The 25,477-nt window shown below is 36.7% G+C and overlaps 1 protein-coding gene across 2 annotated transcripts in view; it reads left to right on the plus strand.

Moving 5' to 3' along the window:
* PPHLN1 (periphilin 1) overlaps window positions 1–25,477 on the plus strand; it is a 63,145-nt gene that overhangs the window by 26,703 nt on the left and 10,965 nt on the right. For both annotated transcript variants that reach the window (XM_084206829.1, XM_084206830.1), the window contains exons 7-9: window positions 2,270–2,349; window positions 4,220–4,339; window positions 6,732–6,872. In XM_084206829.1, coding sequence (XP_084062955.1) covers window positions 2,270–2,349; window positions 4,220–4,339; window positions 6,732–6,872 — 341 coding nt within the window. The remainder of the gene's footprint in view (window positions 1–2,269; window positions 2,350–4,219; window positions 4,340–6,731; window positions 6,873–25,477) is intronic.

A 25,477-nucleotide genomic window follows, 5' to 3' on the forward strand; every position in this document is an offset into this window, starting at 1 on the left:
TGTAGAAGCAGATACATTCAGAAACCAGAAAAGATGCTGATCAAGAGAGGAGCTTACATCTAGGTCTTTGGTTTTTAATATTTTCTCCCATTTGCCTGGTTAAATACCTTTCCCAATCACCTTTAGAGAAGTTTTAAGAGACGAGCTGAGTTTTACACTGGACTATTTCTTTATTCCTTTCCCTGGAAAGGAGAACTACTATAATGTCCCTCTAGATGACAGAATTAAAATACCTATTTGTAGGGTATAAATGGTTTAAATAATACTTTTAGAATAATTTTTGAATGTAATTTGCCTTAGGTAAGCTCATGTATTGCATATTTAAAAGGAACATCAAGTGTTACATCTCATATATGTCAGCAGTACATTTAAATGGATTTACAACATGCAAAGTATATACTGTTTCATGTGGAATTTGCAATATGGCATCTTTTTAAAATATTATAATGCTATTTAAAATCACATCATCTGAATAGGTTTGGCCACATGACTTCCACTGAAGAAGGAATATCCCATGCTCTACAGCCTTCATACATTAGGATAAATACAGAGTTTAAGCCAAGGAAACTGTGGGGACATGAAGAAGCTTGGTAAAGGGAAGGAAAGGGCTAATGGAAAGGGCAAGCATTCATCTGTGATGGGAGGGTATGGAGAGGAGCAGGATGGGATGTTTCATTTTACAGGTAGGGCTTTGGGGCTCAAAATAGCCACACACATTCTGAAAATAGCCACACACATTCTGAAAAAAATGGCCTAATAATGTTTTCTAATTAAATGGTGTTTTTTCATTTAGCTTAACTTGGAATAATTTTTTGCCATTTGTATCAGTTCATTTCATCTGTTCAGGTGCAAACGTATAATCCATTGATCTGATAGAATGTTTAAAGAGTCAAATGTTTAAAGAGTCTGACAAAGGAGGAATGTGCAAGGCAGAGTTAGAGTAGTTCATGAGGTGGCTTGCCTGTGGGGCTGAGAAGCAGGTATCACAGGAGCAAAACTTGTGTTACTTAGTGATGATAAAGGAGATGTTCTGTGCTTTGTTGCTTTGACTCATTAAATTAAAGCCATATTTAAAGCCATAATGAAAATCACATTTATAGTTCTGCAAAAATAATTTCTATCCCAATTATCATAGCTCCTCAATAGCTTTTTAAATTAATCTCTTTATTAATTGTACATATAAAAATTTAATGGAATCCAAAGTAAGCTTGTATTACCTTGGCTTATTTGTGATCAGTCAACTGTTTCCAAGTCAGGTGAATAGTCTGGTTAATTTGGCCTACTGACAGCATGTTTGCTTTTTGTACTTACCTTTTGCAGATCTCTTAGATGTAATCTGGGGACCACAACTTGAAAACTAGTAGCTTACACTGCAGCCAGTTCTGTTGCTGTGGGCTGCCTGTAACTGGTCTGTGTCAAAACTATGCACAGGTTGTGATTAGCACTGTGAATTTGACTTGACATTTTGCCAATTTTAACTTTTATAAAAAAGGCACTGATCTTACAAGAAGCATCTACTCTGTGGTTGATAGAATACAGGACTGTTTCCCATGGCAGGTCTTTTCAGCATACTGTGGCCTGCTAAACTAGTTCATGCACTACCCAGTTACCTTGAGTGATTGAGTGGTGTCTAATATTTCAACTGTTTCTATTATTGCAGGCATATTAAAAAGTGAAATCACATCATCTTGTGGAGTCATACTGCTACACCCTTTCAGTTAATGATGGAAAAAAGGACAGTGGGTTAATACGTGAAATGACACAGCTGTATCTTTTCTCTCCTTGGGAAGAGAAAAAAGTGTTACTAGTATTTACCAGATGATGGAGTATGTAGATTTTATAGAATCATTAAGGTTGGAAAAAGACCTCCAAGATGGAGTCCAACCTTTGACCTAACAGACTACCCTATCAACTAGACCATGGCACTAAATGCCATGTCCTGTTTTTTCTTGAGCACCTCCAGGGATAGTGGCTCCACCATCTCCCTGAACAGCTGTTCCAAGCTTAGCCACTCTTCCAGTGAAAGTGTCTTCCTGGTGTCCTGCCTCAGCCTTCTCTGGCACAGCTTGAGCCCATTGCCTCTTGTCAGTAGTTGCCTGGGACAAGAGTTCAATTCCCATCTTGCTACAGCCCCCTCTCAGGTAGTTGTTGAGGGTGATAAGGTTCATGTCTGATGTGAGAAAATTTCACTGCAATTTTTCTAAGCCGGTAAGCATATTTGCAATAAATATCTTTAATTTCTCAGTCATTAATTTTTTCTTAATTGTAGGTAAAGAGAGGACAGTTCAGTCACTGAAAACATCACGAGATGCATCACCTTCAGGGTCCACAGCAGTACCTTCATCAAAGGTGAATTTTCTTTTTGAGTACTTCAAACTGGTTTCAGATTGTTCATTGCTGGATTTTTTCCTCAGTTGGAAGGAGATACTGCCTACACCTGTTAAAGTTCATATTCCTTGTGATGTTACTTCCTATTCCTTACAATAGGAATAGGACTTGTTCTTACAATTCTGTGTTGTTGTATGTTAGTATTACCACTCATTTAACACAGACACACCTGCCATGTATTCAATGGGGAAAGAAACAGGCTTTGGTTGTGCTATGTCATTCTAAGTGCTTATCTCTTACACATCACTTTTAGAACTGCTGTGCCAGCTGATTGCCATTGTCCTTAAGGGGGAGGCAAGGGATGTATTTTCAGTGATGTAAATAGGGAAAATAAGATAAAAGCGATTATGCACAAGTTGCAGGGATTTGGATCACAAAATATACTTTATAATTAGTTCACTTATTTTGTTTTTAGACTCAGCACACTGCAGCTTAGTATCAAATCCTTATTTAATACACACCTTTGAGAACAAGGAGACATTGCAAAATCTCTTGCTCTTGTGTTAATATGTAGTGTGAGCTTGAGCTCTGTAAGTATTCTCCTTTCTTCTTCAGTCAGATCTGATCTGTGCTGTATTGGTTTTTTGCCATCAGTTTGCAAGTATGTGCTGGCAGTAGATATGCACTTGATATAGGCTATGCAAAATGAAACTTTGTTTGATGGAAGTCATTTCCCCAGATAGCATAAATATTTATTGGATATGCATCAGCTGCAGAAATAGAAATACTTCCATGGCTGTTTATTGACTTTTCTCTTCAGCCCCCAAATCTGCTTATAATGTAACTGCCCTATGTCAGTGGAGCTTTTTGGAATCAGCCTCTTGGCTGGAATTGCACTGAGCAGTTAAGTTACCTAAGTTCTTCACTGACTCAGAAGTAGTGACAGAAGCAGTCTTGGCAAAACATGAACATCTCCAGAGCCTGAGTCTTACAATTTATCAAGGCTTGAGAAATTATTTATATGCTATATATTAGTGATTAAATGAGATAATTTTCAGTGCTCTAAATTATAATTTAGTTTTGAAATTCTTACAAAGGTATATGTTTCCATAGCAAAACCTCTTTTCACTCTAGTATCTATTTGCAAATCTAAAAAGGTGTTTTTATTTGTAATTATTTTTTGCATATTCATGCATATGAATCAATACCTGTTGATGTTACCTGATCTTAGCCACCTGTTTGACTATGGCATGAAATCTTTTGTGTTTTTCTTTATTAGCTCTATGGACTGTAAGCCTTGGAGGCTGTATACAACATAGAGCAGAAGGTGGATATGTGAGACAGGGACAGCTGCTGAGCAAAGTGACAGGCTTTTGCTTTTCTATGTTATTGATGAGATAAAAAAATACAAAAAAAGAAAGACTTCTGGTTTTTTGGGGGTGGGAGGGGCAGCAGTTTAGGGTTTTTTTATGAGATCTGTTAGGTTGGTTGTTTCTTGAAAGTTTGCAGCCTAAATAGCTGCTGCTATTTTCAACTGAGAAATATGTTCCTGTTCTGTCTCCTCAGCTGAAGTGTAACTGTGCAAATACCATTGCTTTATTCCATAAAATTCACTCAGGATTTAATACATATTTATAACCATTCAACCTATAAAATTAAATTTAGTGAGACTAATTTAAACAGATTTTTTCTTCTGTATTCTTTATTATCTGCTCTCTTGCCACCCACTTCTCTTTTTAAAGAAATTTGACAGCAAATTAAATAATTTCAACTTTTCTTTTTTCCTATTTTAAAATATTTTAGTGATTTGAATAACTGTTTATTTTCATTTTGAAGATTTTTGCCATAAGTGTATTTCATGTTAAACCTTGACTGTAATGTTTTTGTACAGGCCTTGGAGAAGAGCACCAGACTATCAGAAAAGGAACTTGCAGAAGCTGCAAGCAAGTGGGCAGCTGAAAAGTCAGAGAAGGCTGAGGAAAGCAATTTACCTGAAATAACAGAGTATGATGTAAGATAGGATTATTAATCCACTTATTTCCAACTGTTACAACAATAGGCTCTTGTTTTTCTGTACTTTTCATAAAGGCACATTTTTTTAATTATTCCTCCATTTTTCTGCCTATGCTATTAAGTATTTGTTGAAAGGGAGTGAGAGGGAGACTAAAACCTTGTGATTTATTTTTTTTTTGAAAAAATACACAAAACCACAGTACATTTTGTTAGTATAATTTGCATTGTTGAGCTACAACTGGCAAAATAAAGTTTCACCTCTCCCAAGCATTCTCCAAGGAGCTCTTGTAGTAGTGTAGGTCTATGCCTACTGAACTCCTTAAAATTAGGAGAGGAGTCAAAACATGAGTTTACATGTAAAACATAAGACTTAGGGAGAGAAGCTCTTGTTTGTTGAGTTCCGTTTCAAGCTGTGCCAGGCTACCATATAATGAATTCTTTTTCAGAAAGCTGTCCTCCATTATATTAAAAATAAACCTTACCTTGTTACTGCAGTGGATGTATTTTTTATTTTCCCCAGAATCCTTTTGTTTTCACTCCTCCTTGTCTTCCACTCCTGGCTATATTGAAGTGAGATTATAGCCCTTCTCAGTCATTTGTTATACTGCTCTTGGATAGGATGTCTTTTTTGGGTTCTGATATGTTAGTGAAAAATGTATTTTTCATTTAAAACAACCCAAATATTATATAATCTAAAATAATCTGTTTCAATTCCATGATAATTTTTTTCTTTAACTTTCACTTTGTTTCAACTTTAGAGGCATTCTTAAAAAAAGAAAAATAGTATCTACTTCACAAGGTCATGTCTTAACCTTTCCAATTAATGGGTTTGATTTTTTTTATTTGTTTGTAAATAATTTTAGGGAAAATGATGTGTCTTGGGAAGTATCGCATTTCCACTTGTAGAATATAAGGGCTAGGTTAGGGAAATAAACTCACTGAATCTGTATTTATCTGAGCTTTGAAGTCCTGCCCATTGATGTAATGGGTGAATGCATGAGCAGCTCCTCAATAGTAGTCAGGGAGATCTAGTTAGAGACATAGACTGGAAAAAGCAATTAGAAAAAGAAAAAAGGGGAGGAAGTGTTAAAGTGAAGAAAAAGCAACAGCTGATCCAAAGAAGAATAGCATATGAAGGAGAACAGATGCATGGACATTTCTGAGAGGTTCAGCAGAGAAATATCACTGTGGTTCTTGATGAGGGGAAGGTAATGGAAGGGAGGAAAGAGCAGAGTGGGCCACATGGAGAAGAGTTGTTTAAATCATCCTCCACGCCTCAGAGAAAACTGCAGTGGCAAAATGTTTAGACATATGGAATCAAAGGGAAGCAATTGTAGTTGGTTGTGGTACAGTCTGAGATGATTTATTGACTAAGAAAGTGGGCTGTAGAAATGCTAATGTAAGGCATCTCATTCTGAGTCTTAGAAGAAAGGATTTCTTACCTTGACTAGTAGGCCGTTCCATATGAATTGCAAGAATTCTTAACTTTTTCCTGTTTATCTTACAAGTGCTTAATACTTGAACTTTGTGTTGCACTGAGCTTTTTAGTAGCCTTCACTCACTCTCAGGCATTTCATTCTGTACTGGGATAGCAAGATTTGGGATTCAGTCTTAATGGTCTGTGTTGCTGCTAAGGTTTGAGCATATGGACCACTTAAGCTTTTTACTTCCTTTTTCTGTCTAATGCTTTTCTCTTTCATGTTAGTTAAGTCTTAAGATTCTTTACGTCTGTTTTTGGATAAAATAAACTAGTTTTCATCTTCTTCAATTTTCAATTCTATTTAAAAAAAAAATTATAAATTTGTTCCATAATACCAGATTTAAATAATGCTTTAAAACAGAATTGCTATATTTTCTAAATTAACTCCTTGGAGGTGGCATGTGTTTTCTTTGGAGTAGGAATACTGTCTTAATTTCTGTTCTAGAGGGAGAAATCTTCAAATCACACGTTTGCTGTTGCTATACGATAGTTATTGCAATAGTAATAATAGACCTGTGGCCCTGAATGCTTCAAGAGTTCTCCAAAATTTTTATTTTGTGGATGCCTATGTACCTTTGCTTTTGTTACTTTTATCCTTTCCCAGAAGACTAGTCACATTTTCATTGTGGATTTTTCTTGCTTTCTGGTGTTATAAATACCACATGCACAAATTTCTTCTCAGTGGATGGGCAGGTCCAGGTTATCAGACATGATTGCCTTTTATTGTGTCATGTTTTCTATGTGTTTAAAATCTGTATTTCTGTATCTGTTAAGATTGTATCAATAACACTTCACTAATAGTCTTGATGAGCAAACTCATATATCTTATGACTGTGGGTTTTTGGGATTTTTTCCTAATACTTTAATTGTTATTTTTCTCCAAAAACTGAATTTATTGTTTTTTTTTAAGGCTGGATCTTCAGCTCCATTATACATTGAGCAGACAGAGGAAACAGAGGCAAATCTAACGGATAGTACGGAATTGTACGAGGACAGCCAGCTTCTAGGTCGTTCAAAAGCAATTGCAACTAAAACAAAGGAGATTGAACAGGTGAGTCTTCTTGGCATTTTGTCACTAATACACTAATGGTTTGCTCTGCTAAAATTACCTTGATTTATTTTTTCCTCTTCTTTGGAGTGTAATATGAATGTAATTTGATTTTTCAAGATAATGTGGAATCATCACCAACAGTTTAATTCCAAAGAACCATGGCATTTATCTGCACATGGAAATGAATGGTAGTTTTCTGCAACTTACATGCAACAACTGCTGTTTTGCAAGCTAAGCTAAGACACTGACTGCCTCTTAATGCTAGGAGCCTTTGTTCATTTGCCTGTGAGGCCATTTTCTGGGCTGCAACACTGTTCCTATTTATTGACACTTGAAAACCAGCTTTCTACTCAATTGTTTTTGGTTTGGTTTTGTTGGGTTTTTTTTTTTTTTTTCTTAATATTGACTTTGGCTAATCATGTTCATGATGGGCACAGTTTCCATGTGTGTGGGGTCTGGCTGGGATGGAGTTTTACCAGAGTGTGCTGTAGCTATGAGAGGTATGATGCAGGTGGTTTATCCCTGTGTGTCTGATCACTTGGTCACTAATGGCCTAAAAGAGCTAGGACCAGATACATTAACTTAGGACATTTTTTAAATGACAAACTGAAAAAAAAAATACACAGTCTAGGAAAAGATTTTTGAAAAATAGTTGTTGTGAGTAATTAGCCTCATGCTGGTGAATGTATGGTTAAATTTCCCTAGGCCCTAAGGACAGGGTTATAGTGAAAGTGGATGGAAATTTGGTCATAAAACCTAAATACTGTTTTCCCTATGATCTAATGCTACTGTGTTTGGTAGAGTTTGCACTTAATTCTAGGGAAATCTAGATTATGTTCTATAAATTAAAACTTTTAGAAACTTAGTTCAGAAAAGCCCAAGGAATAACTTAGATTTGGATTTTGCACAACCAGTTTCTCCTGTTGTTGATTTGAATATTGAAGCTGTCAGCTTCTGCAGAATTTAAATAAGATTCTAGAATGATGCTAGAAGTATTTTACTGAACTAAACAAGATTATTTTTTTCTTATAAACCAGGTACTGTGAATTTGTTAAGAATTAGACAAGATGTTTACTTAATCATTAAAAATTATGACTGGAAAATTATCTACATATTTTTCACATAAATACTTAAAATTAACTTATGGATCTGCAGTTAAATTTCCTGGATTTTTATAAAATTGTTGGGTTAGAGCTGATGATTTTCATAATCATCATGAATATCATAAGTCATCATAATACGATACTGTGAATCTTCCTACTATGTATGGAATCAGTCTGTAGAAATTTATATACTATTCTGTTTACTTTGAGTTCTCAGCATCTGAATGTAAATGTAGCTTAACATTTAAATCCATAAAGTGAACTGTAAGCTTGTACATTTATAAGAAAGCTTTTTCATAATTTATTTCTGATTGTCTTGAAGACTCAAGTAATAGCTGAAAAATTATTTGGTTCGATGGACTTTGCAGTTAAATTTCATTCAAGTGTTTAATGTAGTATTTCTGGAATGTAATTTTGTGGGAGGATTACTAAAATACAATGCTTACTGCAAAGACTTATGCTGCAAGAATGATGAAGCTGTAATCCTTCTGCAAAGCAAGATTTTCAAGAGGTTGTTTTTCAGTATTCACTGGACAGCTATTAAGGTATTTTAAATAGGTAAAAAATGAAGTCAGTGGCATGTGCCACTGGGTATGTGTTAAAGAATTGGTGAGGGCCTAGCTAATGTTTGAGGAAGTGAGGTTTGACCCATTGAACTACTTCTGTCTCCTAAATTTTTCTTTCTCTTGGAGCACCAGATCTAATGATGTTTGCTTTTTGGTTCATATTTATTCTCAACCTGATTGCCAGGTATTTCTTGGCTGTTCCAGACTGCTGATAAAGCCTTCTTTGCTTTGCCCTCTCCATATCCATTTGTCTCCAAAGCTCTAACCTGGAAAAGGAGCAAAATTTTCCAAATATGTACTTCACAGAATGATACTATTTCCTCTGGGAAAACCCAGAGGCAAAAAACTGTGCTGACAGAACATGCATGGTGTCGCAATGAGCAAATCCATTGCTGTGCAGCAGAGAAACAGGCAGTCTGATGCCCTGGGCAGGAGGGAGGTGGCAGCTTGTGATATAGTCTGTTTTTTCTCTTAAGAAAAGCAATCAAAAATATCCCTTGAGCAATTGAATGAAATATTCATACAGGTGTTCTGTGTTAAATGAGTCCATCGCAGTATCTTGCCTATCGCTCATATCACTCTTTTGTAAAGTTGCCGGCTGCCTTTTCTCTCAGCTACAATAACACAATTGCCAGTTTCAGAATTTTAAATGAAGCATGATTGTAAGTGATCACCCTGGCTCATCAAGACAATAGTTGTATATTAATTATATGATGGGGGACTTACTGCAAACATTCATGTAAAATCATGTCATTTGAAGAAAAATGAAGTTCTTTGTGTGCTGATGATGACAGGGCAAAATGTGTCAAACCGAGGGCTAGTTGCTGTTTGCTATATAGTGACTATCTTTTAGGAGTCTGCAGTTGCTTTGCAAATATTAACTGAAGCTGACACAAAGAGAGGAAACTAGAAGTTCTGCTCACAGATAAAGGCTTGGAAAAATCCAGACACTGTTTAAACAGAGCCAAGAATTATCTATGTCACTCCCAAAGAACTTTGAAGACTATGTTTAATTTGAAGTGTGCCAGTATTACTTGGGAAGGAGGGGTATGGTTGCAGATGCACAGATGCTTGAAAACATTTCTGAACAGGGACTGCAGATCCTGGGCATTTTTTGTCTCATCTTTGAAACAACAGGCATGGTGCCATTCTTGTGGAAAACACATAGGTTGCATAGGACTTACCCCAGTCCATCTCCTCAAAACAGGCCTTAGATCAGGGCATTCAGGGCTCTGTCGAATTGAGCCCTTCATATTTGCAGTGAAGGAGGCTCTGCTCTTTCCCTGAGCAGCCTCTTCCAATGTCTTGAGCTCTTTGTCTTGAGCTCAGCTGCCATCACATTCCAGGACATGGTTTCTTTCCACCAAGGACACGGTTTCTGCTCACTTCTTCTCTTGACAGCTTTCTGTCTGCATTCTTGAAATGCAGAATCCCAGCTACTTGGTGTGGTCCCCTGCTTTTGGGACCTGCTCCACTGGGAGTGGACTCTGCTGCTCTCAGAGAAAGATTGTTGTCCTAGAGGCCCCTGGCTCTGACACTTCATTATTGGAAGAATAGGGTTTTTTCTGGCACTTCTGCATGGCAGGTACTGTGGAAATGGTTCCCTTCAATCCAGGTGCAGAGTCTTCAATCTTTGTTCTTCTGCATGGGCTGGAAACTGTGCAGCGTTTAGGTGTGTCTCTTATTTTTATATATCCCATGATGTGTTTTTTAATGTTCTGTCCATAATAAAAAGTTTTGGAGTGTTTTGTTGTTTTTTCTCTTTTTTTAATAGAATCCTGAGAGAATTAGCTTTCTGGGTTGGGAAGTTTTTCGATTGTTTTGTTGGTTTTTTTTTTTTTTTAAGTTAGGTTTTTCCTTAGATCTTTTAACATGCATTTCCCTCTTTTCTTTGCTTTTGCAATTTTGAAATAAGGTGTTAAATGTTGTCTGAGCATTTGTCTGCGCATGGTGAGGTAGAACCCCATTAAACAAATGCTTAAAAGATTGGTCTGGTTACTTCTAAACAGCATTGTAGTGAATTTTGGATCTGCATTGCAGGATCAATGAATGTCTATAGTTTGCTAATGTAACGATTTCATACACTTTTAAAATACCTTTGCATTTAATGGCGTGCATTACGCATTAAGGTGATATTTTGAAGTTGTTTAGTTTCTGGTTTTATGTAGTAAAGGATCAGCTTATGCTTTTAGCGTGTAATGTGCTGAAGTGTCGTGGTTTTTTTTGGAAGTGATGACAAATGTGTCCCTGGTGTTAAATTCATAATTGGAGCCATTCAGCATCAGTGTTGCACAAAAGGCTATCTCTTTGTTCTTCCTTCATGAGCTCGGGTAGTACGGATTCTTGAAATGTCTTATCTTGTCTAGACATCAAGTCTGTAACACTGTGTTAATTAGTCCATTATTATGTGTCCACTTTTCTTACATGTTGCATATTCAAGTTGGAGTGACATGTATTACCTCTGAAAATCTATTCTTTTCTGAAGACAAATTTTACCAAATGACAATTTTATCAAGTACCCTCCTTGATTCTGTCAAAAAAAATCAAACCTCTGAGTTTGTCTCAATTTGGCTAGTACCACAGATTTCTGACATCTAAGGAATTAATTAAGTACAGGAATTAACACATTCATCAATGCTTTCTTATTCTTAATGGAATCACTGCCTGACTGTATGCTTTCAGTTCACCAATGTTTTTAAATATTTAGCAGAACAATATTTTTTAATGTTTAAACAGTTTAATTGCTTCTTTAATTGACATTCTAAATTAATATTGCTTGTTAAGAGTCCTCAATAGTATTAATGAGCTGTTGCCCTAATGGGACTGCCTTGTTGCTGGAAGATGCTGAAAATCAGAGATATTTCTAAAGCTTGTGTTTGAAACTTCATAGCTATGGTGCATAGAAAAAAGGACAAATGGGGGTCTGGCTAGGTCCAAGCTGTCCAAATTCAGATTCCAAATCTGCTGTCTAACTCCTTTTCTTTTTTAGGTAAATTACTGACATCTCTGACCTAGAAGTTACAATTAAGTAAGAAAAACAGGTTTTAGCAGTTACAGTGTGTGTGTGTGTGTGTAGTTCGAGAAGAGCTGTTTTCTTGTTCCCCTTCTTTGTCATAGCTCTTGTTCTGGTAAGATCTATATAGCAATAGCTGAGTTGTCTTTGTGTGTACTTAACACTTGTTAATGGGACTCTGTTCTCTGGAGATGCTGCTCTGAGAGAAGACTGACCTCTCACAAAGTGATATTTTACATTGAAGGGACTTTGTTAAACTTTTTGGTTTTAATATCAACAAAACATGGCTAAAATTATACAGGCATTTCTGTCATAATAAAATAGCTACAGTTTGTGTAGTCTTGTGGGAGTTTACTGTATGCCTTCCTCACTGCCCCCAACCCCTCCTGTGTCCTTTGCTAGTTTTGTTTTGCTTCAGGCAAAACTATTTTACAGTTCTTTACCAGCATAAAGATGAAAGAGGTTGTAAACATGAAGTAGCTTCTGCGTCTTGGCTAGGGATAGGCTCATGGTAAATACATTGGAAAGGTTTTGTAAGGCTTGGCTGTGACAGATTAAGTGTCTTAAGTTCTAGCAGTTTTAGTAAAATAAGTAAATTAATAAATTGGAGTAATGGGAATCCAAGAAGGGATGAAGGAAAGGAGGATGTCAGAGCTGGCCTTGGAGGTATCTTTCCTTTTGAAAAGCTCGCTTCAGCCGAGCAGGGAAACTGGTTACTGTTTCCTTTGATTAGCTTGTTGATCTGCTTGCGCTGTTGCTCATTTCAGGCAAAATTATCTAGGTTTGAAAAAATCCCCTAATTAAAATATAAGTTAAGAAGTAGGTGAGTTAAGTGAAGCTGAAGGAACTGGAACAGTAGCTAAAAACACATTAAAGGATTATTTCTGGTTGTGGATGAGGCCAGACATGCTTTGTTTCAGACTCTGGAGTAGACCAGACAAGAGTAACAGGCCAGATGAGAGTAAAGATGGGGAAGCTGTAGATGATCACTCCTTCCTAGCTTTGCTGTTGTCCTTCAAACCTTCTGTACTTAATACACAGTGACAAGGCCTTAACGAGGGACTCATCATCATCAGTCTAATTGGGTTGGTAGTGTAGTACTACATAGCATGCCTCCTCTGAGCTCACGTTTATTTTACTTAAATCTAAGTTGTAATTAAGTGTGTTAATTTATTTTTTCCTAATCAGAAAAACATGTGTGTCAGGTTTTGTTATTTTGCCTTAAGCTTCTCAGAAAAATTGATGATAACTCTTTTACTTAATTATATCATCTGCCTATGTGGTTTATTAGTTTCCTTGTATCAGTATCCCTCTCCTTATGTGTAAAAGTCAAGTGATTTATTTCTTACTACATATTCTTAGACGTCTTTTCTTTCATATTAATTCTGACCTGCTAATTTTTCCATCTTTTAGTATTTATTCTAGATTTTCTTTTTACCATTACAAAATCAAATCAGTCACATTGTAATGCTTATTTGATCTCTATATTTCACGCTTGCCTTAAGGTGTTTTTTTTTTTTTTTTTGCTTTGTGGGGTTTTTTTGGGTTTTTTTTTGTGCTGAGGTCTTTCAATTTTGCAAATATGACCTATTTGTTAGAAATTAGGGTTTTCATTTTGTGAAACTACAAGAAGGAAAATATAAAAGGTTTTGGTCAGTTTCTTCATTGTATCTTTTATTCTCCTTATGAATACATTTATTTAAATGAGGATACTTGTAAAAGGACATGAAACCTTCAGCTACTTTCCTTTTCTTGTGTTTAGGCCACCATGCTTTAGAAGTTGTAATCCTGCACTTTCCATTTGTTCAGCTGTGTTCTATTCCCTTTCTGTGGACATTAATGGGTTATTTGGTGTGCACTGCCGTGTTCTGTTCGTAATTACAAAGTGCTGCATATGCAAAAGCAGTGCAGCTCATTTTGCTCAGCACCTGAAGGTATGGTTTAATAAGGAATTATATTACCACACTGCAGATTTTTGCCAGCAGCTTTTTCATTGGAAAGCTGATAAAAGTGAGTGTTATTTAATATGCAGCGCTCATGGGGAAATACTTTTAAGAGAATTTAATACCAGAAATGGATGCATTTATCCAGTAACAGTGGGGTATTTCTTAGAGGGGATTGAATTAAATGTAACTCACCTTTAGCTTTCGCCACCATTTATTGAAGATAGTGTTTGCCTTATGTTTTTTCATGTAAACAGTTTTAGGCCTGTGCTGATCACATTATTTGGAAGTTGCCAAATGCTGGCTATTCAACCCATTGACAAATGTAGAGTTTTTGATGTAGAGGCACTTCATTACCTGATCAAGCAGCCTGCAGACTGCAAAATCTCAGAGGATTGTTTGCTTACAGACATTCTTAAAGGGCATTGTTTACAGGTGTTACAGTTGGTGGCAGAGCTCTGGAAGACTTAAATGGGAGAGGGCTAGTAATTAGGTACCTGATTAAATTGCGGGACTTAGTTGAAACCAAAAGAAATGTGAAAAAAAGGTTGTTCAGATCTGAAAGACAAGATCGACTTCTTGGTTGGATAAAGTGAAAATCTAAGGAGTTATTCATTAAATAGCATTTTTTGAATCAAAAGCTGGTAGTGATTGTTTGACTTGAAATTTCTGGTTCTGTTGTGAGAAACCCGAAGAGCAAAAACAGGATGAACGACTTGGAAACTATAATAGTGAGTGGGCTGGAAAGAAGACAGATTAGTTTCAAGAGATGATGACTGTCAACAGGATTGGAAAAGGTGTTAGAAAGAGAAGAAACTCACTAAAAATGTGTGGGCCTTGATATACAATTAGGAATTAATTTTGAGAAATTGCCTACTGAAAGAACTGTCAGAAGTTGAGATGCTTGGAAGGATAAGCAGTATTGACACTGGCAAACCTCCTGGGAATGATGAAGGATAAAACCAGAAATGAATTGTCTGAGCCTTGATAAAGGCAATATTTCCTGTGGGAGTGAGGGTTATTGTTTTTGTGGGTTGGATCTTTTTGTTTGTTTGGATTTGTTTCTTGGGGTTTTTGGGGGTTTTTTTTTGATGGTGGGCTTTTGTTCTTAGTTTTAGTAACTTGGATTTAATTCAGAGGATAGATCCTGCTCTCCAACTTATTCTTGCTTTAACAGAAGGGCATTGATGCATTTAAGAAGTAGGTTAGTAGTGATGTTTTTTTGGTTTTGAGCTGTTTTAAGGATTACAGATAATTTTATCTCTTAGTATGCTCAATGCACTGAGGATTAATTTTTTATTCTTACAACCTACTGTCTCTTCAGCATTGTAACTAGGGAAACTTGCTGCTTCCTGGATTGAAGCAGAATAAGAACAGAATCAGTCCTGTAGACCTAGTAATTAGATCCAGAAATTTAAACTCCCCCAGAAATAGCCCAAGCTCAAGAACTACTGTCTAGCATCTCCAGCCCCAAACACTGATTATGTATTAGCTCTATCAGTATTCCTCATACAGTCTGAGCATTGGTCTTCTGAAAGACTTAGGATACAGGAGTCCAAGTGGTGCTTAAAACCAGATAGGTATAGGGCACACAGAGCACAGTGTCATGAGGAAGAGTTTCATAAAACCATATGTGATGATGGGATGGTGGTAACTGAGCAAACATGTAAAAACTCATGGAAAGTGGCAAATGAATGGTAATGGCAGGAGGGTGGGTGACAGGAAGGACTTGATGTTTGACATGGAAGCTGGTTTCCATTTCTTCTGCACTGACAAGTACTTTCAGGCCTCAGGAGGTTGAAATAGACAGCAACAGAAGAGTGTCACACAAAACCTGTAGGTAGGGAAAATCTGCTGAAGTGTGAATCTACAGTTTTGTGTGTCTTTTACAGACTGTTCTTTATACAACAGAAGCTTGTTTTATAGATGACAGCTTTCCTGGTGCTTGTAGTTTAATCCTCTAACCCATTTGTAGTTTGATTTATATACAACACTAACTAATGTATAAATATAGGATCATCTGAGACCAAAGACACATTGCTGACAAGTTGTGTTTGTCATCTGGTTCTTAAATTTATGTGCTGTATCTCAGTGTCTCACCTAGCCTGATGTACTCTTTCTTTTGGTGGTTGTTCCATTGAGTAGGTTAAACTCAGTGTGTTTTAAAGATGGGTAAATTATGCCTAATAATTTTCTCTGACCTTTAAAATACAGGGTAATTTTATAGTTTTAAAAGGCATCAGAATTGGGAACTTTTCTACAGTTTAATTGCCTGAATTATGTGGGGAAAAAATCTATAGTTGCATAAGTTGCTTATGCATTTGCTGTTTCTTTAAGTTAAGATTATGAAAACATTAGATTTTTATCTTGGGGTATAAATGACTAATGTACATCACCATTTATTGCTGACCCACAAAAGATCACTTTCCTGTTTTGTTTGACTAACTTGCATTGGTGTGGTGACTTGAGTCTTCAGTGGTTGTCTGGACATATACTTGTATGGATATCACAATATCACTTGATATCACAATGGCATGCTTCATAAAATATTGCATAAAAACAAGGGCCAGGATTCCCCACAGGACAAAGTTTGTGGTGTGCCTGTTTTACCTTTCTACTTTCACTTAGAATCAGCCTCACTTGAAAAAAACGCAGAAAGTGAATACTGACAAAATGGAGTGGGTCATGTGTTGTTCCTGGTTCTTTACTGTCTCATGCTTCTTGAGAAGTAGTGTTCATACATTAATTTTCTGCACTATTGAACTTCAAGTACTGCTCTGAATGACACTAATAACCTGTAATACATGGGTTTGCTACTGTTTCTTCAAGGTTTAATTTGTTTGTTAGCAATCTTTCCCCTTCTCCTTACTCCAGATAGCTTCAATACTTGGTTTCACTACAGCATAAAATGTTCTACTTACCTGTGTACTGTGTGCTTACTTGATCACAACTACACACCTCACAAGCAGTTCACCACCTTTGTATAGTAAATAATTTATGTATTAACTTTTTTGGTCACATGCTACCTAAATTAAAAAAAAATACACTTAAGCATTTTTAAACACAAAATCATAAATAGATTAGTATATGCTGACACAAGCTTTTCAGTGATCATCTCCAGCTGGAAATTTGCCCATTTTATTATGTTTCTCCTTCACGTGGCTTCCTGGAGAAACTATCTTATGCAATCTCAGTATCTGTGCTATCTTTTGACTCTATTCTCTGATTTCAACTAAATTCAATTTAGGCATAAACCAAGATGATTAGTTGTTACAAGCATTATGGAAATAGGCAGTAACAGAAACTGTATGAGTTCCAGTGGAGGCTATATTATGATTGCACCCCATCAGCAAGAAGCCCCTTAAGCAAGTGCTGCAGTCAAAACCAACCTGTAGTAGCACTGCACACTTCAGCTGTACGTTACAGAGAGTTTGGTGGCAACCATAGTTTGAGGAATTTAATCCCTGTTTTGTATTGTTCCCTGTGCTGGCACAGTAGTCCTTGTGGGGCTTGACCATGAATCAGATCAAGAAAAAGAATTTGTGGACACTTATTTACTAGTTCTCTTAAGCACAGCGTGCTTCCTTAAATGAGCCTGCTGCCACAAGAGAGTAGCCAGCCTGTGCTGTGTGCTGAGCCACTACTGTCTCTGAACATTCAGTATCCTGAAAGTACTGCTTTAGACACAGTGATTTAATCATCAGGCAGAAATCTATAGAAAGCTGTAGTCTTTGATGGTATTTGCACAGTAACTGTTTATTCTTATCACAGGGAAGATAAAACTTGAATAAGTTTTTGTTCCATTTCTAAAGCTGACCAGAACTGTTACCTTCCTTTGAGACACCTCACGATCTTCTAAGATTGACAAGATTGGTTGTACATGTTTTTGAGAATTAACTCACTTGGAAGCACTAGTGCATCATTAAACACCCTCTGAACAGCCCCTTTCACCTGGCCTGTTGGAGCCAGACTTGGATTTATTGGGAAGCAAGCTAGCCTCTAAGTTCTTGGAACTATTTCTAGCTGAGGAGTGAGGTGACCTCGGAATTGGAGGGTGGAGGATATTTGGAAGAGATGAAAGGATTTATGGTGACAGGAGAGGTAGGGTTAGTAACTGAGTGTGGGAAGCAACGAACAAGGGTGGGACTGGACTTGCAGTTGAAAAAAAAAGAGATTTTTGCCAAGATCAGGAACTGCAGCCAAGAGGGTGGGGGAAGGAATGAGATGGGGAACATGGGTGGAGATGGGAATTAATTCCACAGAAGCTCTGAAGCCCATGGGCAAATGCAGTGGCTGGAGGGTGGAGACACAACATCATGCAAGAAAACCTGCTGCTATTTCTGGTGCCAGAAACAAGTGGGGAGCAGTCAGGTGCTTCCAGCTTGGTGTCTTCCTCTCTGCATGCCCTCCAGGCGTCTGCAGGAAGCTACAATTGTAAGGCAGGAAATGCATCGTTCCTGCATCAAGTACCTGGAATTGCTTACTAAAAAATTTGGTAAACATGCCATTCACGGCTGTTGTTCTGTTTGGTTCAGTTTACTGTATTTGTCATCAACTAGGATGTAAATGTAATGTAACTTAATGTAAAAATGAATTTTTATTAAATTATTAATCTGCTTACCCAAGTGTAGGTCTAGCCGTAGCTCAAAAATGGTCTGATAAATTTTTTTTAATGCTTTTCATAGTTTTTGTCAAGTTTGCTCTTAGACATCACTAGAGCTCACTGTACAGTTTTCCTTTTTCTTATGTTGATATGGAAGGAGATTTCTTGCAACTATGTTTTTGCTAAAATCAGAAGCAGAGATAAGCAAGTAATTATCTGGTGTCTCATGACCCAGATAAGTTACTAAAAACCCTGTATTTCAGGAGTGCTCCTTTCTACTTTGAGCAGGATAGACTTTTTGCTTCCCAGAAAAGCATGTATCATTATATTGAGCTGGCTCTGAAGCTTTTAAATGTGTGTAGGTGTTACTCGTGTCACAGTAAGCAGCCAGAGCAGTGATCCCAAAGAGAAGTATCTCATCTACTGTAAAGGTTATTCTAAGTATTCTTAACAAAACATATGTGCATATTGCTGAGGAGTTATATTGAGTTATGCAGAGGTCTGTTGGGGATAAAGTGCTGAGCTTGTTTTGTCTCTTGTGGATCAACTAAGATTTTAAAAGAGGCAAGGACATTTAGCATGTTACCTGAGTATGAATACTCAGTGTCTGGTGTCAGGTGAGGTTTTATGGATGTAATGACAGAAACTTCCATTGGTATGTTTGCAATTATTTCACTGTGTATCACTCAGCAGGTAGGTGTAGCTAGTAAGCAAGTAGTTTTTTACTGTATTCCTTAAAGCTGCTGTATTACATATTACATTAAAGCTCTGAAAGAACATGTGTGCTTATGTACATAATATATACAGTGGGCAGTGTTTCCTTTCTTTAGATGATATTTCCATGCAGTTATGGAAACTGCATATAATTTTGCTTATAATTTCCTGTTTGGTAGAAATGCAGGAAATGTAAATGCATTTCTTTCATGAGGTAATGCAGAAATGTTCACGTAATTCAATTGACTTAAAATATTTTTCAATGAATTTTGATTTTTCAGGGTACAAGGGTTATATGAGAGCTTGAGTAAATACTTGCTAAGGGGATGAGGAGGACTCAGATAAAATTGTGGGAGTGAAGGTAGTCAGAGATAGTAGTGCTTCCTTTCTTAGGTATGTATTGGCCAACTGCAGGGCTTTGGAGCAGCAAGAGTGATTTGGCTTTGTCCACAGTGCAGTTTGCTGAGAATTGATGAACTAAGGTGAACAAAGAAAAGAGGTAAACAAGTGAAAAAGATTAATACTAAGTTAAAATAAAATAAAGAGAGTAAATTGATTATGTTAAAACTAAGCAATAGTTCTAAAATCAGATTTAGGTGCATTGCAGCCAACAAATGGAAAGTGTTAGTTGTGCTTTCTTCATGAAAAGTGTAAGCTGTTGACTTACCCTGGAGAAGGCAACTTTTTTCCCCCTTGAACAGTTGCTGTTATTATTTTACAAAGTCCATGCTACTCTTTAATACATAAATAACATAAGATTAAATAATTTTTGTTTAGTATGTAAATAAATTCTTTGTGTACACTTATCCTTGAAATAGCAAAATTCTGTACTAGCTGATTTAAAAATAGAAAGTTTGCAATGTTTATCCCTTTAACTGATTTGAAGGAGCAGCAAGCCCACTGGACTTTCTAATTTAAATGAGAGTATGATTCATTTTCATTGTTGTTTTTTATTTAATTTGGCTTGCTTTGTTCTAAATAATTAAATATTTTTTCCTTATTTAATTCTGATTCCAGACAGCATAGTTCAGTCTTTATTAGCGTGAGCTGTTCAGGTTTTTTGGTCTTGGTTCTTTTGGTTTTTTGTGTTTAGTTGGGTATTTTTAGTTGTTTGTGGGGTTTTTTTGGTGTTATTGGGAGTGGTGTTTGTGTTTTGTAAGTCTGGAAGGCTATGTGAAGGAAGGAATGCCTAATTTTTCAGGATATGTTTATGTTAATCACCTCTGTGTATTCTGTATTTTTGAGAACATGTGGTAATTTTGTATGATGTAAGGTTAAAAGGTAAATGATATGGTACTGGTTTTTTTGGCTATTGCATTAAAGTGTTTGACCTTTAGTAACCTGTCTTTATCTTAGGCAGTAAACTGTTTAGTTCTGCTTATCAAAGATACTTCACTGCTCTCTTTCCATGCTGTTCTCATCCAAACCACACTGTATCATTTTGGCATCAGTAGACTTTATCAGCAGCAGCTATATTCTGTTTAGAGATTAGGCATAAAAAGTTTATGTTGTAACAGTACATTTTATTCAGGGAAAATTTTCATTTGTAGTTCAGTGGTTTCCAATTTCATTATCTACATTAGATCTTCCTTTGTATTACCTCCTTATTACCTTACTCTTTCCCACAATTTTAGCTGTTTGACTTGAAATTCATTTGGTGTCACTGTAAAGTGAGTTACTTTAGACTATTCACACTATACCCTATGTCTGTCTAAAGGTAAGATTAAAATGGCAAAGTAAGTATCTTTGCAGATTTTTGACAGGTTTTCTTATTATTTGGGAATCCCTTCAAATCATAACATGGTGGCCATAACTTGAAACTTGATTAAGTGTTTAGTTAAACAAGTCCCCTATACCTTCAGTAGTCTGTGGGATTCACCAAAGTGAAGTTCTACACATCAGAGTATTGGCCAGAGGCAGAATTTGCTGTATCTCTGAAGTGGCCATAGTTGATAATGCTGCTGGTGATACCCAACAAATCTGTAACCTGCAGGAAGCTGACAGAGTTTAAAGGCAGCTGCTAGTTTGTTCTAGCTATTTTTTAATTGACTTGTTAATTTGTGTGATGTTTTACTGTTGTTATTAGTAAACAAATACTGTTACCATAATCAGCCTCCCTGTTTGTAGTTGGAGTAAATAGGATATTTCATGAAGTAAATCCAAGAAGACTGAGTCTAGACTGCTTGTATCCTTGTGTCAGCACTAGTGTGTCTGGCAGGACCAGAGCAGTGATTGTCCTCCTGTACTGGGCACCGATGAGGTGAATCCTGTGTCCAGTTCTGGGCCCCTCGCTACAAGAAGGACATTGAGGAGCTGGAGCTTGTCTGGAGAAGGGCAGCAGACCTCATAGTGGGGCTGAAAGTCAATTCTTATGAGGAGCAGCTGAGAGAGCTGGGGGTGTTTATCCTGGAGAAAAGGAGGCTCAGGGAGACCTTATCACTCTTCACTGCCTGAAAGGAGATTGTAGCCAAGTGGAGATCAGTCTCTTCTCACAGGTAGCAAGTGACTGGACAAGAGGAAATGGCCCCAAGTTGTACCAGGGGAGATGTGGGTTTGATATTAGGAAGAATTCAGCAAAACAGTTGTCAGACATTGGAACAGGGTGCCCAGCAGAGTGGTGGAATCACTATCCATTGTGGTGTTTGAAAGATGTGTAGGTGTGGCACTTAGGAACAAGGTTTAGTGGCACACTTGCCAGTGTTATGTTTACAGCTGGACTCAATCTTAAAGGTTATCCTTAATGATTCTGTGATTCTGAGTTTTATCTCCTGAGTATTGGAAATATCTCTTACTTCTTGACTTGGTGGATTTGTTGCATCGTGCTGCTACCAAAATTTGTGGGTGTCAGGCATCACAGAAAGCTGCTCTAAGCTGTCTGAAGACTACAGAGCTAAAGCTCTCAAAAAGAAATCCCAGCACAGAACAGTATTTGATGATCCCAGTTTCTTCTGTTTTTTTATAAGAACAAATTGAAGCCAGACTCAAAAAGAATCAAAGCTTTTCAGTGTATGCCAGAATTCAAAGACAAGCAAGCATTTCAAAAAGTCACGAGTGTGTTCACATATCTTGCCAAGTTTGCTCCCAGTCTGTCCTCTGTCAATTCACCCACCCCATCAGACAACTTCTGGAAAATGTTCAGTGACACTGGATTCAATAGGGCACAAGACATTCCTTGAATGAGTTTGATAGGTAACAGTTCTTGTGCTGAAATGCTGCAGCATTGCATAACTATCTCATTAAGAGAAGCTTGAAAAGATTCTGTAGAGAGCCAGTGTTCTTAGAAGATGTTTTTGAGTACAAAATGGAATTGTTTTTCACAATGAAAAAGACAAGTGATTTCCAAGCTCTTTTGAACCAGCTAATCACTGTGATTCTTCAGTATTAGTTATGACTATAACCCAAACTTATTGAATAATTAATTCCAAGTACCATGGGATACAGTCCACTCAGTAGATGCAGAACTTGTACTACATTCCCTTGGGACCACAGTTGGTAATAGCTGCCCTAAGATATATGATTTACTAACCATAAAAAGCAATCTCTACTCCTTGTGGCTTTCTTTTTAGGGAGAGACATGCTTTCTGTTTTTACCAATTTTTGGATCAGATTTCTGCTTCCAAATCAATGAGAAAATAACTAGAATTGTGGGAACAGATTTAGAAAGAGAGTTTGTGTGTTGAATACTAAAAACACAGAAGGAATTAACATATATACCATAAGAAATGAGACTTCATCATACAGGTTCTCTGACCTACTCCAGCCCCAGCCATTGTGTCAGCTTCACGTTCTGTTTCCGTATATATTTTGTATTTGACTGAAGTTACATACTAAGATATGCAAACATTTAAACACATCTCGTGTGCTTTGTCAGTCTGGGTTAGGTGGAAGTTCTTTGAGTGATTCCAGATGAGCTCAAGGTGGACACATGAGTGTAAAGGTATAGAGAAATGTCCTCTTTATATGTCATGCATAGCTGCTCATCACTTTCTCAGCCAGGAGAGGTGATTCCTCCCTGCAGCCCAACTGATGTCCTAGCATGTGACCTAATCAAAATGCTTTTGCCTAAGAATTCATTTTAGAAGTAGTCCTGTATATTACTGGCTCACACAAACAAGTGGGGTGATGGTTTCTGGGATGCTGACAGCTGGGAAGGGGGAGTAGCTTTTTCAGCTGACACAACTGCATTTGGATAAATATATCTATCCACAAGCTAAGAAAAGATAAGAGATGTATTCCAAAATAATTTACTTTTTTGTTTATTTTGTTTTAGATTTGAAATGAGTACTTAAATTAAATGATGAGTGACTATTTCAAGGGTAAAGGCAGGACAGTGACTTGGACTAGAAAAAAATTTGATTCATTATTGAGGCCCTAATAAAACTGATTTGTGAGGCTAATATAATGTGTGAAGTAATTCAAAACCTTCAGAAGCAGTAAGGTTTAACATAAACTAAGCCATAAAATGTTGGTAATCGAAGTAATTGTTTTTCTTCTTGCAGCTGTTGCTTTTCTTTTCTGAGAAGCTGTCCATTACACAGTAGTTTACTTGTTTTGCGTAGTATTTTCTTTATGCTGCATATGTGATGAAAAAACCTACCCTTTGGCATGCAATTTCATACTTGCTTTAGCATTTTTTTAACCATTAAAGAAAAAATTCAAGTTGCTCTTTATATAGTGATGGGGAGGAAATCTTCTCTTGTAAGGACTAGTTCTTAAACTCATAGATCCACCAGCTTTGAGTTTGTGTTAGCAATGCTGCTGCCGGTTAATTGTGCAACTAATCTGCTCAGAGTTGCTCTTAATTGGAAGTAAAGGGTTGTTGTTGTTTTTTTGGTTTGTTTGTTTGGTTTTTATTACTGCTTATTTTCATTGTGCAATTGGAGAAAGTACAGGCAATCCACACCTCAGGATAAAATGCTATCTTGCCCATTAACAAAAATGAGCCCACTTAATGCAGAATGTTGTGGAGTCTGAGAATATTTGTAGCTGAGGATATTTGTTGAAATTGCAAGGGGGATGACTTTTGCTGAGGGAAAACTAAGTCATCACAAGTCAGTTTTGGGTAAAATCAAATGCATAATTTTTGATCTTGACTTCAACACAGTCAATCTGTGTGGATTTTGAACTACTGTACATTTCAAACAAAATATTTGGTTTTATGACAAGAAAGATTGGTTTGCCGTTTTATTGTTGCTGTTAATATACAGCCCATTCTGCTGGAGCTTAAATGAATATCACTTTCTTTTATGGTCAGTGGACTTAACTGATAATTATTTAAAGCATTTTTAACAAGACAATTAACATAGTCTTTTGCAGATAAACTTCACCCTTCCTGTTTTGGATGGAGCAATAACTTTACTGTGGTTCAGATTTAGGAAGTGGCTTTCCATCAATTCAGTATTTTATAAATAAAAAGTTGTAGGGTGAGGCCCTTCCTTTGGCATAAAGCTGATTATTTCCTGTTTAATCCTAAACTGGTAAATTTCAACTAATGGAAGTTTCCTAGCACCTCTTGGAGAGGAAAGTTTTTAGGATTTTGTTTTCATTTATGCTCCTACAAAAATACAGTTTCTATGTTTGCATATTATTATAGAACAGAGAGAAATTATTAGATATATAAATAGTTACCCTTTTACACCTTTTGGACGTGGCTGCACAGTTGTTTGTACCATGGCATTCTTAAACATACAGCTGGGTATTCTTATACATGAGCTGCAAAGATGTCATTGACACATCTTCAAGACATCATCAGTCCTTTCCAGTCAGATTTAGAAACTGATCAATTGTAATTTCAATGGGTTTTTTGAGTTCATATTTATCATCTCCTTGCACAAGGCAAACACTTTCTCTAAGAAGAGGCAGAATTTAAACTGTACTGCTATTTTACCTAAGGAACACACAAGTTAATATATGAAGTAACTCTACCCTCATCCAACACATCTGTTGTAAAAAAGCCTATGAAATCGAGGCCACACACAAACTGGTCTCCAAGGGCCTGTAGTTGGTGTTAAAATGCTGTTATTATGTGGTCTGATTGGTTTAGTAAAGAGTAATCTCCAGTAAAACCATGTAACATAATAGTCCTTGCTCTCCCACATGGGAGCTCCTTCTGCTTGACTAAGCAAGACATTTCTTGAAGAAGTAATAATACACTTGTTCTTGCCAAAATGTGCCATTAAATGAAGTGTATAATCATGTGCATTTCTGTTGTGTACCAGTTCTTGTTCATTTAAACATTTGTGTCAAGTCCTCCACCATAGTATTAAAAAAATAGTAAACACTTGGATTTCCTAGCAATTTATTTAAAATAAATTCTTTCTCCTTGTTGAAAACTTGTGTGTAGTAGTTTTAAAGCAATGAATAGCTACTTAAAATTTGTAAGCTTTCATAAATGAAGACTCTCTTTTCTAAGTAGTACCAACTTTTGCTGTGATTATTCTGAACTTTAACAGCTTTGCTCTACAGATCTGTCCTTGGGTAGCCACAGCTATAAACAGGTACTGCAGTTGCTGAGGGTCTTCACATTTTATTGCTTTTTAATTACATTATTCTTTAGGTATCCTCAACAGTGTCATACAAAAGCTGTATGTTCATTTTTAGGCTGCTCTATAAGCATTGAGCAAAGGCACAAAAAGGTGTAACTTTTTGCTTGGATGGTGAAGG

Source organism: Fringilla coelebs, assembly GCF_963513975.1.
Source record: "Fringilla coelebs genome assembly, chromosome: 5".
Classification (NCBI taxonomy): Eukaryota; Metazoa; Chordata; class Aves; order Passeriformes; family Fringillidae; genus Fringilla; species Fringilla coelebs.